The sequence below is a fragment of the Nothobranchius furzeri genome, chromosome 16, assembly GCF_043380555.1.
Source record: "Nothobranchius furzeri strain GRZ-AD chromosome 16, NfurGRZ-RIMD1, whole genome shotgun sequence".
Taxonomy (NCBI): domain Eukaryota; kingdom Metazoa; phylum Chordata; class Actinopteri; order Cyprinodontiformes; family Nothobranchiidae; genus Nothobranchius; species Nothobranchius furzeri.
In genome coordinates this window covers 58431598-58444866 of record NC_091756.1, presented here as the reverse complement: position 1 = coordinate 58444866, position 13269 = coordinate 58431598, and the positions used below count along the sequence as shown (strand labels likewise).

At 43.3% G+C, this 13269-nt stretch overlaps 1 protein-coding gene across 1 annotated transcript in view; it reads left to right on the top strand.

Annotated features, from left to right (window-relative positions):
• Nucleotides 1-1121: 1121 nt before the first annotated feature.
• Nucleotides 1122-13269, top strand: part of btbd8 (BTB domain containing 8) — a 44034-nt gene continuing 31886 nt past the window's right edge. The window contains exons 1-3 of the mRNA XM_070545861.1: nt 1122-1428; nt 7069-7187; nt 10338-10517. Of these exons, the coding sequence (XP_070401962.1) occupies nt 7084-7187; nt 10338-10517 (284 nt within the window). The 5' untranslated portion in view covers nt 1122-1428; nt 7069-7083. The remainder of the gene's footprint in view (nt 1429-7068; nt 7188-10337; nt 10518-13269) is intronic.

Sequence of the window (13269 nt, the reverse complement as noted above, 5' to 3'; positions counted from 1 at the left end):
CAACTAATAGGTGAATATCAATCAGCCTTTATAAAGGGTAGAAATACACACAATCATATTTGGTTAATCCTTGATATGCTTGATTCTGAGAGCATCTGAAAGCTTGATTTTGTTTCTAGACTTCTGTGAAGCCTTTGATACAGTTGAGCATCCCTTTCTGTTGGATACACTACATCACTTGGGTTTTGGGGACAAATTTTGCAAAATAATAAGAATGTTTTATTCCGATATATCTATAATCAACTTAGTGATTCTCCTTGGGAAATACCATATTCACTGTAGCAAGTGGAAAAACCTATTACCCTCCTTTGCCAGATTTATAAATGACTTTAAACAATATTTTTCCTCGCTTAAGCGTCTAAAATCAGGCCGATTTGCTACAATTTATGACAAAATCTCATCTCTCCTGGTCTTAGACTGTGAGGCTCTTAGGACTGTATTTTTATTTGCAGGAGTATTATTTGGATGTTGTGTTTTCATTAACCCCCTGTCTTTATTTTTGTTATGTTCCTTTTGTTTTCACGTATCTATTTTATGTTGCACATAAATGCTGTCATGTTATTCATTAAGTTGTTGGTTTTGGCCGTTGTATTGATGTGACTGTAATCCTCAACGAGAATATGTATCTTGTTCAATTATAAAATAAAGAATGAATAAATAAATAAATAAATAAATAAATAAATAAATAAATAACGTAACTTCAGTAAACTTCATGTTCAGCCAATCAACTACTTTGACGTCATCGGCAGTCGAAGGACCCCCAGCCGATCATGCACCAGAGCAGATCCTGTACCGACACCGGCATAGCAAAAAATGTTTAGTTCATTCTGAATTCGTGCAAAAATTATTTAACTAGCCTACTTTTCACGCCTGCATTGTCGTTTAAAAATACAATTGTGAATATTATGAAAGGTCTGATTCCACCAATTCTGTATAAAACTATAAAATTGAACAACCATTTGTAGCTTTGGTAAAATTCCTCTTATTTTTTTAATTTTCGTTTATTATTTCCACACTATACAATATACTATATAAGAAATGCCATTTATTTTGAAATGCAGTTTCACCACTTGTACAGCGCATGCGCCAAGACTTCCTGTGTATGGTTTCTGATGATGAACCGTGTATTTGTGAGCCGCGTGCAGCTGTGATGTCAACAACGTCGGTCAGTAGGTCAGCAGCTCTACTGCCAACACGCTGCTCGCTTTTGTAACATAGGAACACTAATCCTGCCAAATCAAAACATTGGTGGGTTTTGCAAGAACCATTCCGAGTTTATGGTTTAGGAATGAAAACTTAACTGTAGCTCATCTTAGCTAGTGTTAGCATGCTAGCGATGGGAATAAGATGAGAGTGGGAGTGTTTTTACTACAAAACAGACGGAACGGGGGGCAGAAAGAGAAAAGCACACCCGGTGTGCCAGCACAGGTAAGTTTATATGGCACTCGGGATTTTATTTTGACAATGTATACGTCTATATTATGACAATTGATTTAAATTACCTAGGCGTCACGCGTTTGTAAAATGTGTGGTATTTGATTGGAGTAAATATAGACAGACATCACAACAGTAATGTAATTGTAATTGTTTTGGCTAACGTCTCAGTAACTTGAAAATCTGTGGTGCGGTGAATTCTTGCCACTTTCTTCGATTTTTGGCAAATTTGAGGAATATCGTCCACACTCGAATGGTGAGAGCTTGTACTGCATCCTGACGTCAGCTCTGAGCAAGTGCATACAAACATTTAAATGTCAAATCGTTTTTATTACTAAACCAAAATTGTTCAAAAATGCTAGACGTTTTACAGTTTTATTGCCAACTGCACAAACATCCAGCTTACAGCTTTTCCCCGAAACCTTGGTAAATGTGAGACACGACTTGGTGTTTTTTAGTCAGCAAAGGAACCATGGCTTATTCCCTTAAATACCAAGTTCACTCTTCTTTTCAACACATGTGCGGAGGTCTCTAGTAAAAAGTTCATGCTTTGTCAGTTGATATTTGTGGGGAAGGAAGCTCTTGCGCTCCTGTTTCTGGAAATCGAAGTGAGCCACAGCAGACTTGAGCTGAAGATGGAATGATTTGGAGTCTTATTTCCTGATATCCTGACATCTCGCCTCTGATTGGCTAACAGCAACGTGACTCTACCTTTGACTCCATTTGCTCTGCACCGTGCATGTTTTATCTCCACAAACAACGCAAGCCTGAATGAGTTCTGCCACGTTGTAGAGTTGCTAATGCTAACTGTTAGTAGCTTCTATTAGCTGAAACATGCTCTGCTCTCTCCTGGGCACTAAACCAACAACTGCCTTTCCTGTCACAAGCCAAGATGAGTGAGCCATGCATGCTAACTGACAGTTTGACAGAGATCTGTCAGGATTTTCAAATCCTAGATTTTCAGGATCAGAAGCTAATGCAGGAGATAGGTGTGGGAGACTATTTTCATGTTCAGCCTGCATGAAAACGGAGTGAATTTTATGACATGAGATTGACTGGCTTTTCTAATCTGATCGAGCGTTTCCCCCAATTATTTTCTATCAGTGGCTAAAGCAGAAAATAGGGGTAGAAGATGATAGGTGTTTCTAAGTGTCAATGAACCTCGTCTTGATGTCTTGGTTCTGCCCGGTTGCCTAGGAGATACGTCATCAGGAACCACCAAGGCGTGTTCCAATGTTCATGTGCTACCGAGGCGTCTGTTCTTCATTTGTTTGCCATTTAACTAGCTGACCAAGGATCCATGTGAGGGGTGTTTCTCAGTGTCAAGGAACCTTGCCTGCCTTTTTTCAAAAGAATGACAAATCAGGAGCCGGCAGCTACTTCGGATGCAAAATTCCTGTTTAAATGTAAGTCAACTAATTGTAGTTATCGGGCTGATTTCGAAAATGTTATTTTATATCCAAAGCAGTTAGCTTTGGTTGGTTAGTTGCATAGTAGTTTCAGCTTTGGTGGCTAGCAGGTAGTAACTCGCTTACATATATAATTTAACCAATTTATACACAATAAAAAAGTAAGAGTCTCGTTATATGTTTATATTGAAACTTATAAAATATAGCGTTACCTCACGTGTCACGTGACGTGACTGCTGCGGGAGCCGCGGTCACGTGAGGTAAGTCTGTTCCATTAAACTGTTTTCTTTGACCAAGGAAGGACAGCGTCCTTGCAAGCAAAGCGCCTGGCCTAGCAAGACATCACCTTGCTAGGCCAGGTGCCGTGACATTGAGGAACACCCTATTTTCACATTTATGGGCTCGACACACGGGAGGCGACATCGCCTCTCCTCCATTCATTTTCAACGAGACATGCGCGACAAAGCGATAATCGCGGGTCTCCCTCCTACCAAGCGAAACGCGAAAAACGTGCTTGTGAAATTTTGCGCTCGTGCACATGTCGTGCACAGGTGACCCAGCGACGCGATCCCAGAAAGTTGAAACATTTTCAACTTTTCATCGCTGTCGCTCGGACGAAGACCAATTAACGGAGGTTTCATTCACTGACCAATGAGCGGACAGGATGCTCCGTACACCTCCGAGCAAACATGGAGGAGAAGTTTATTATTATGTTTTATAGTAAAATCACAAGTAAGATTTCACATAACTCTAGCAGCACCTTGTGAAACATCATATCTACCGCTTTATTAAACTCTGAACCGCTTAAATAACCTTAATTCCCTCCAACCTGACACAGCCAAACAAAACAACGGAAGTTTCGATTTCGCCATGGAACAGAACGCGTAGACGGCTTTGCCGCTGCCGCGGATCGCCTCCCGTGTGTCAGGTAATAAAAGCGACAGCGACAAATTTCGCTGATTGCGGTCGTTTGTCGCCTCCCGTGTGCCGAGCCCATAAGCCAGCGTGTCAAACTCATAGTGACTGATCATATTTCTAAACAACTACAGTTTCTTAGTGAACTTGATCTTTAACCTCAATCAAGGGAACTTGCTGTGCTTTAACTGTTGTTCTGGGTTCTGTACTCTGTTTCAGGCACATGTTCCTTTTTAAAATCTTCATGTTTTCAGACAGGTTCTATAACAATGATATCTACAGGTCTGGTAGTCATCGAGGCCTGGGTGAGGTTGATGAAACTGGTCTCAGGTTTCCACATAATGTGTTTAATCACAGTTGATTAATGATATATATCATGCTATAATAAAGGATGGATTACATTTTCACAGCTCCCAGATTTGAACACTTGAAGAATAAACAACCTTTTAAAAATACCATTTTTCCTTTCATCATTCTTATCCTACAGAATGTTTAGAGCATGGAGAAAAAATAGTCCAAAACTCAGTTTCCATGTTTTCATCATTGACAAAAGCATAACATTTAAAATGGAAATAGTGTTGGAACTAGGGGTACACCATTATATCAGTCGGTTGATATATCGGTCCGATATTTACTGTATTTTAATATATTGGCATTGGCCGATGTATCTCCTTTGTAAATCCAATATAAAGTCAGGCACATCCCTGGGCAGCCCGGTGCTGTTTTAAAACTTAATTTAAAAGGAATATTTACATTCCTGAATAACATCTGCATAATAAATGCTCTAAACATTATTTTGAAAAAAATCTTTTTATTTATTTTTACCAGTTCTGAATATTTAATTTTTGGGTATTTTATTTTTTTATTTGATTAACATTATTTAGATGTCTGATTTTAACACTGGGCAGTGCACAAAATTATGATTTAACTGTTGGCTAAATTCAGAGTTCAAAAACTGATTCTGCTTCAGAAATGTTGTGCACCAACTGATGTTACTAGTGACATATTAGCAAGCAAATAAAGTGGAAAACTTCTAGTATTGGCCACAAAAATTGGTCCAAAAAATTAGCATTACATATTGGCCATCGGACAATCATGTCTCCTACTCATCGGCATCGGTACTGGCAATAGAAAAAACAATATCAGTTGATCAGTTGAGTTCAGGCTTGGGCGGTATTCAAATCTGAGTACCATCTAGCTTCCTCCACATTTTACCAAGGTGTACGGTATTATCGGGACTAATTTAAAATGATGACATAAGCCTCATTTGGAATCACCAAACTGATGGTTTGGATCTTCACCTTTCAGAAACCGAAAAATAAACTATGTTACTAAAACAATAACAACATAAAACACATAATATTAAAAACTTTTTTAAAAAGCAGCTTATAAAAAGATTTTTTGCCTGACAACTCGGCACGTTTACCTTTACCAGCTTGAACTGTTCTGGACCGACTGCTGAAAACCTGCTATGATGAGTTTGTGGCACAAACACCCAGATACTTTGGGGCTAGTCGCGACATCTGGGGAAGAATGGCTGCATGTTCTCCACCAGAAAAGCGCGTTCTCATCTTTTTTAATAACAGGCTCCAAACAGAAGGCTGCTATTTCAGCCATGACTCACTCCTCTGCTGTGCCGACGGGGCCTTCATCTTTCGCAGTCATCTTTTGTTTGTCAGTGTTTACCGGCTCTCCTTTGCTTCGAACCAGAAATACTCCAAAAGTTGGTGCTGGTGCGTGAGCTGCCATTTTTCTCTTGGCGCTGTCACGTGATGACATCACATTCATAAACTTTATGAAACGTCTCTAAAAGTTGGACAAAACATTTTAAACCATTTAAAGAACAAGTCACCCCGAAATCAACTTTTTTGCTGATAAACTATATACCATATTGACCCGAATATAGGGCATCCCGATTTATAAGACGACCCCCCTTTCCAAGACTAATCTTTAGGAAAAGACAAAAAAAATCACTTTTTAGATAAACAATTTTTATTGAAAATTTGAGAACAAATATTGAGCAAAAATACAATTTTAAAGCAAACTATCATAACTTTGCTGACATGTGAAATCAAAAGTCAAGTGAGGCTTTTATTCAGACGCCCTCTGCCTTGTTGTACTCGGTCACTCTCGTGCTGCTGTGGTCTCGGTGTACCATCAGATCACTACACCTGTCAACTCCTCCCAGAACATCATCCGTACTGCCTTCCAATGTATCCGTGTTTGAGGCCTCTGCTGAATTGGCCACCGTCATCTTAAAATTTGCGTAACTGCCTTATAGCTTGTTAACTTGCCCCACTTTCGGTCCACTCTGCTCTGGACCTCTCATCTCCATTTTTTTCTCCTGTTGAGAACACACAGCCTGGCGCCCTCTGCTGTTACTGGCATGTAATCACCCCAGCAAAATGTCAGCATGTGTGAATGCGTAGACCCCGATTATAAGACGACCCCACATTTTAAAATAATTTTCAGTGAAAAAAAAACTCGTCTAATATTCGGGTCAGTATGGTTAATGAGTGTCTAATCGTGTTGTAGACACCTGTAGTCAGTAACTTGGTACTTTAGTACAGCTTAGTTCAAATTTTAATATTCTGCCTAAAACTGTCAGTGCTGCACCCTCTTAAGGTAAAAACTGCATTTGAATTTAAATCTGCCATCGCTGTTGGCTAAGAGGTACACTCTGACGCTGGCTGGTACATTATGATTTTGTTGAGAGCCTGTGTGTGTGTGTGTGTGTGTGTGTGTGTGTGTGTGTGTGTGCGCGCGCGCGTCTCCGCCCTCTTGGTCTGCCAGGCTCCACCCCCACTTCATCTTTGAAAATTGCAACAAATGCTATTGCCTGGCAGACCAAGAGGGCAGAGCCGCTAACAAACACACACACACACACACACACACACACACACACACACACACACACACACACACACACACACACACACACACACACACACACACACACACACACAGGCTCACGACATTGTGACATCATAATGTAAGTTTGGGGGAGGGGGGGACTCGCTCTTTAAGTAAAACTGAAACTTCAACCACGCATCCATTTTATACATTAAATCACTTTTATTTATTGTGTATTTTATTATTTTTATGTTTTTTTTAACTTTCTCTCACATGCACTGCTTTATATAGACAGTACTGTTGGAACTGACACAGCTATTTTTTTTAACACTGCATGTGTACGGTAATACTGTAATACCGCCCTAGCCTACTGTAATCGGAACGCCATTTAAATGACTCACCTCATCTTTCTTTGTGTAACGTTTCTAACCTGAAGTGTCTTGTGTTTCTTCTGCAGAAGAAAGTCTAAACCATGTTCAACAATGAGAGCGCCCGAGAGTTCCAGTCCAAGGAGCGGAGATACAAAGAGAATCTGAAGAGGTGTCTATCATCCGCTCTGTCTGCAGACCTTAACAGGTAAGGCATATGTCGTTACAAAGTGCATTCGTATTAGTTCAGTAGAGTCTGTAAGAAAGTTGGTAATTTCTGAAGACTCCTTAACGCAGTCAAGTAAAAAGAAGCTCCCAGATTTTAAAGGATGAGAGGCGTAGCTGTGGAGAGGAGGGGCTCTGGTTCGGGAATCTCAGAATCTCCTGGCTGCATTTTGCAGACGATGTGGTTTTGTTGGTGTATTCAGGCCATGATCGTCAGTATTGCAGCCGAGTGTGAAGCTGTCTGGATGGGAGTGAGCTCCTCCAGGTCTTCAGGCAGGGAGTATTGGGCTCGACACACGGGAGGCGACATCTCCTCTCCTCCATTCATTTTCAATGAGACATGCGCGACAAAGCGATAATCGCGGGTCTCCCTCCTACCAAGCGAAACGCGAAAAACGTGCGTGTGAAATTTTGTGCTTGTGCACGTGTCGTGCACAGGCGACCCAGCGACGCGATCCCAGAAAGTTGAAATATTTTCAACTTTTCATCTCTGTCGCTCGGACGAGGACCAATCAACGGAGGTTTCATTCACTGACCAATGAGTGGACAGGATGCTCCGTACACCTCCGAGCAAACATGGACTCCGTTTATCCTTCTGTGACTGTGTTCGTCTTAATGTGAGGTCCAAACTGTGTGATAAATTGAAGCCTGATAGACAGAGAGTAGCCCTCTCCTGGTTTGTAATGTGGGATGTTTATGTTTATGTATTTAGCAGACGCTTTTGTCCAAAGCGACTTACAAGTGATAATCGGCATTTTGCCCTTGAGGCTAACAACAACAATAACAACAACATTGACATCAGTCATGGAGAGGAGGGAACAAGGAGTGGACAGTAGAGAGGGGGGATGGGTGCAGGGAAGGTGCTAGTTTACAAGATGCTCTCTGAAGAGCAGGGTCTTCAGGAGTTTCTTGAAAATTGAAAAGGAAGCCGCAGTTCTGGTAGTGCTTGGTAGGTCATTCCACATTTGTGGAACGATGCATGAGAAGAGTCTGGATTGTCCTGAGCGTGGTGTAGGCACTGCTAGCCGACGATCCTGTGATGACCGGAGCGGCAGGGCCGAGACGTAAGCCTTTGCAAGAGGATTCAGGTAGATGGGAGCCGTACCATCTCGGACTTTGTATGCTAGTGTTAGCAATTTGAATTTGATGCGTGCTGCTAGCAGTAACCAGTGGAGCTTGATGAACAGAGGGGTGACGTGTGCTCTTTTTGGCTGATTGAAGACCAGACGCGCCGCTGCGTTCTGGACCATTTGAAGAGGTCTCACAGTACAGGCTGGAAGACCAGTTAGAAGGGCGTTGTGGTAAACGAGGTGGGAGATGACAGTAGAGTGCACCAGGAGATGGGTGGCATGTTGTGTTTGGTATGGTCTGATCTTTCGTATGTTATACAGCACCAAGCGGCATGAATGAGCAACAGAGGCAACATGATCTTTAAAGGTCAGGTGTTCATCAGTCACAACACCCAGATTTCGAACTGCCTTTGAAGGAGCCAGAGATAGGAAGTCATTCTGGATTGAGATATTGTGCTGTATGGATGGTTTTGCTGGGATGACAAGTAGTTCAGTTTTAGAGGGGTTGAGTTGGAGATGGTGGGATTTCATCCATTTTGATATGTCAGAGATATGGGATGAACCCATTCTAGGGTTTTTTTTTTATATAGTAAAATCTGAAGTAAGATTTCACACGACTAGCAGCACCTTGTGAAACATCATATCTACCACTTTTTCAACTCTGAACCGCCGGCTTAAATAACCTTAATTCCCTCCAACCTGACACAGCCAATCAAAGATTCAATTTCGTCGTGGAGCAGAACGCGTCAACGGCTTTGCCGCTGCCGCGGGTCGCCTCCCGTGTGTCCGGTAATAAAAGCGACAGCGACTAATTTCGCTGATCACGGTCGTTTGTCGCCACCTGCGTGTCGAGCCCATAAGTCTGCTTCAGGCAGAGCAGTCCAAGCATCCTGAGGGACGGTAGAGATGCAATGGCAGCTTCTTCTGCTGGAATGAGAGTGTTGCTCTGCTCTGTTGTGGTGAAGAAAGAGTTGATCTGAAAGCCAAAGCTCTCTTTTTGCTGCTCCGTCTACACTGGACCAGGTCCCAGCTGAAGATGACCGGCCTCGGCCTCAGAGATGGGGAGAGGAGATCTGTCGTCAAAACAAGTCAGCTGAGGATGTTAGGGCATCTGATCAGGTCGCCTCCTTCTGGATGTTTTCCAGGAGTGTCCTACTGGGAAGAGAACCTGAGACAGATTCAGAACGTGTTGGTGGAGGTAAAGATCCTCTCTGGACTGGGAGTTCCTTGGGATTCTTCATTAGGAGTTGGAGGGTGTTACTGGTGAAAGGGAGGTCCGGGTTTCCCTCCTGGGCTCCTTCACTCAGATTTGGATAAACAGAAATCGATTAATGCTTTTCAGGAGTCTGCCTGAAATCGGCCAAAGAAAGTCAGCTGGAATGAGCAAAATGCTGGAAGTGTAACAAAAACCTCCAAAGTAAAACCAACACTCGCACAACTCCACGTATCAGCCCTGCAGGAGCTCATCTCAGATGTGTTGAACATGAATAAACCGTCTCTCTGAGAAACAAGTCCAGTCTGCAGTTTTTCAGGATGAATTCATGTAGGATTCTCTACGCCACTGATGTACCAGGAGCCTTTTAGGATATAATCAGTAAAATGTACAAACTCCATCGATTGTGATTAAATGAAAGAATGATTTTTTTAAATGATTAATGATTCTCGTGGTTCAGCCCTGATTTGAGCTGCAAAAAGAGACCTGTCAGGGTTTTTTGTTGTTTGCATTACAGGAAGAATGTGACACCAGCATTTAAAAATCTTAATGCGGGCCTGGCCTGAAGGCTGCTGGTTTCTGGGTCACCCAGATCAGTCAGCTTGGCAGGACCAGATACGATGATTGTTGGGATGAACTGGACTGCCTCAGGAGTTGCGTTATAATCCTGAAGTGGGAAAATGGGCCATCCCATGAATCTTTTAAGAACCTGGCTGCACTTTTATTTATTGATGGTTTTCAAATGCGTGTCTAACATGAGAAGAAAAAGAAATCCTTTTTTTGTTTGAGCTTAGTATAAATGTTGCTGTGATGTGAAGTTTGTGAGAGTTGACTCTTTGTGTTTGTTCAGGTTGCTGCAGGAGGAACTGGAGGCAGATGTTTCACTGTATGCAGGTTCTGGTCCACTCCGAGCTCACAGAGCCGTGCTGCTGGCCAGAACTCCTCACATCCTGCAGGGTCAGACTCAGAAAGACCCCATCATCGTCCATCTGCCGGGTTATGATCTGCCTGCATTGAAAGATTTCCTCAGGTGGGCCTCTATAATTTCTCAAAGAGCCTCATAAAGGACTGCAGCTTTTGCAGGACCACAGCTTTTTGTCCCCCGTAATGAAAATCCAGGGTTAGTAGTTCGGCTTAAAGACGTGAGCTGAAGATGATTTCCTACCTGAGATAGAAATAGGAGCTGCTGCCAGGTGAAAGTCACACATGAGCATCTGGATCTGTAGGTAGATCCAGACAGAAGCATCACTCACTCCTCGTGAGGAACGTTCTCCTGATGCATCTTTGTTCTCTCACTGACTCGCCAACCATCCAGCTAAGACTGCATGTTGTGGTTGGTATGGTGTTTCTGTGTTTCGTTTGGATCACTGACTCTTGATCAGAGATGTCTGCAGGTTTTACAGAATGCAGCTTCTTCATGTCTGAGTAGTGACCCTTTGCACCGACGTCACCTAATCACGTGGGTCCACCATGCTGGACGGCAAAAGCATGTAAACGGTGAGCGACACGAGTTCTAAACGAAGGGGAAAGTAGAGCCTGAAATTGTTTTCGCGATCAAAACAAAAACAAAACTCCTCCAGCATTCCTTCCACTAGCTCATGCCCAGTTCAGTTATCAGAAGAAGTAGCGCATCTAGCGGGGGCTCATAGAGAGCGGTTTGCTAACTAGCTTACCAACGTTAGCTTACGTTCTCTCTGCAGCTGTTCACCGATGTAAACATGTCGCTGACTTTGCCTAAATTCACCCCTCTGGATTTATAACTTTAGGTTGTAAACAGCGTTTCACTTTACACCAAAGCTGATTGTTTATGCCCAATTACACCCAAGGTGGATCACTGACTTCCTGACGGACCGTAGGCAGTGCGTGCGGCTGGGGAAGAATGTTTCCACCACTAAGACAATTAGCACAGGATCTCCACAGGGCTGTGTACTTTCTCCTCTGTTCTTCTCCCTGTACACAAACTGCTGCACCTCGAGCCATGACTCCGTTAAACTGATCAAGTTTGCGGACGACACCACCCTCATCGGGCTCATCTCTGACGGTGATGAGTCCGCCTACAGGAGGGAGGTGGAACGGCTGGTGTACTGGTGCAGCAGCAACAACCTGGAGCTCAATGCTCAGAAGACAGTGGAGATGATTGTGGACTTCAGGAAAGTCACAGCCCCATCTCTCCCCCTCGTCCTGACGGACACCCCCGTCACCACTGTGGACTCCTTCCGCTTCCTCGGAACCACCATCACACAGGACCTTAGGTGGGAGCCTTCCATCAGCTCCCTGATCAAAAAGGCCCAGCAGAGGATGTACTTTCTGCGGCAGTTGATAAAGGCCAAGCTGCCGGCCCAGATGATGGTGCAGTTTTACACGGCCATCATTGAGTCCATCCTCACCTCCTCCATCGCTGTGTGGTATGCTGGAGCCACAGTGAGGGACAAACATAGACTGCAGCGCATTGTGCGCTCTGCTGAGAAGGTGATTGGCTGCAGCCTTCCATCTCTCCAGGACCTGTACGTCTCCAGAACTCGGGGGCGTGCAGGTCGGACAGCAGCTGACCCTTCTCACCCGGGTCACAGACTTTTTGAGCCGCTTCCCTCAGGCAGGAGGTTACGGTCCATCCGGACCAGAACCTCCCGCCATAAGAACAGCTTCTTTCCATCTGCCGTTAGACTTGTGAACAGCTTATAATCACACAACCATGCTCGTCTGCTGTACTTGACATAACATCACGTTATCAGCCGTGTTAACATTACCTGCCATTTTCTATCGCTGAAAGTTTTATTCTATTTTATTCTATTTTTAATCTTATTATTCATGTTATATGTAGCACGTTAGTACCAAAGCAAGTTCCTAGTTTGTGAATTGTTTGTTCACTGACAATGGCAATAAACCTTTTCTGATTCTGATTAAAAGTCCGGATCCCTACCAGCTCCTGTTGCTGGTGGTGTTACCGGGTTCAGCTGCTGCTCTCACACCGGAATGAGAAGATCTCTGAACGCCGACGCTCATATAAATAAATAACGTCATTTTAACACACGTAATTATACATCGGAGCTTTAATATTGTTAATAATTGTCTCGCTTTACACTACAGTGGACGGAGCGCAGCCTCCGTGGTGAAATACTCGTCCATCAGGATTATCAATAACTTGTATAAACACATCACATTTATCCCTGTCCCTGTCTTCCTCGTGAAATAAATTAACGTTAATCTTACCCGGTAAAAACACGTTCGCTGCCAATCTGAGGCCTGCTAGTCTGCTTGATAGATCGCTGCAGTTCATCTCCGTCCTCAGTCTCCATCAAAGTTATTAAAAAGAAAAAACGAGTTGAGTTTACGTCCTCGTCTCTTAGTGCAGCCGACCACGCAGCAAGCTAAAACCATTTTATTGTCAAATCAACTAAATAAAAGTGATAAAAGGCTACAAACAGGCTTGTTTTGACTAGCTTCACTGGAGTTTCTACGGGTGTAAACGGTCTTTTTGCCGTCCATCATGGCGAAGGGGGCGGTCACATGAGTGGCGTGACGTCACGTGCAAAAGGTCGATATCAGACCTGCCTCAGCCCCCCTAGAGTTGGCTTCCTGTCCAGAACAGGAATCAGCGTAACCATTTCCTGCTTGTTTTTAAGAGTTTAGCAGTTGAAGCACCACCTCACCTGTCAGAACGGGAATCGGCTGCTTTTCCAGATCCAGAGTCAGAACCAGAAGTGACCAAACCTTTTTGTCAGTGGTCCAAATTCATACAAGAGATGACTTTTACCAGTTAAAGCTGAGGATTATTTTGAATC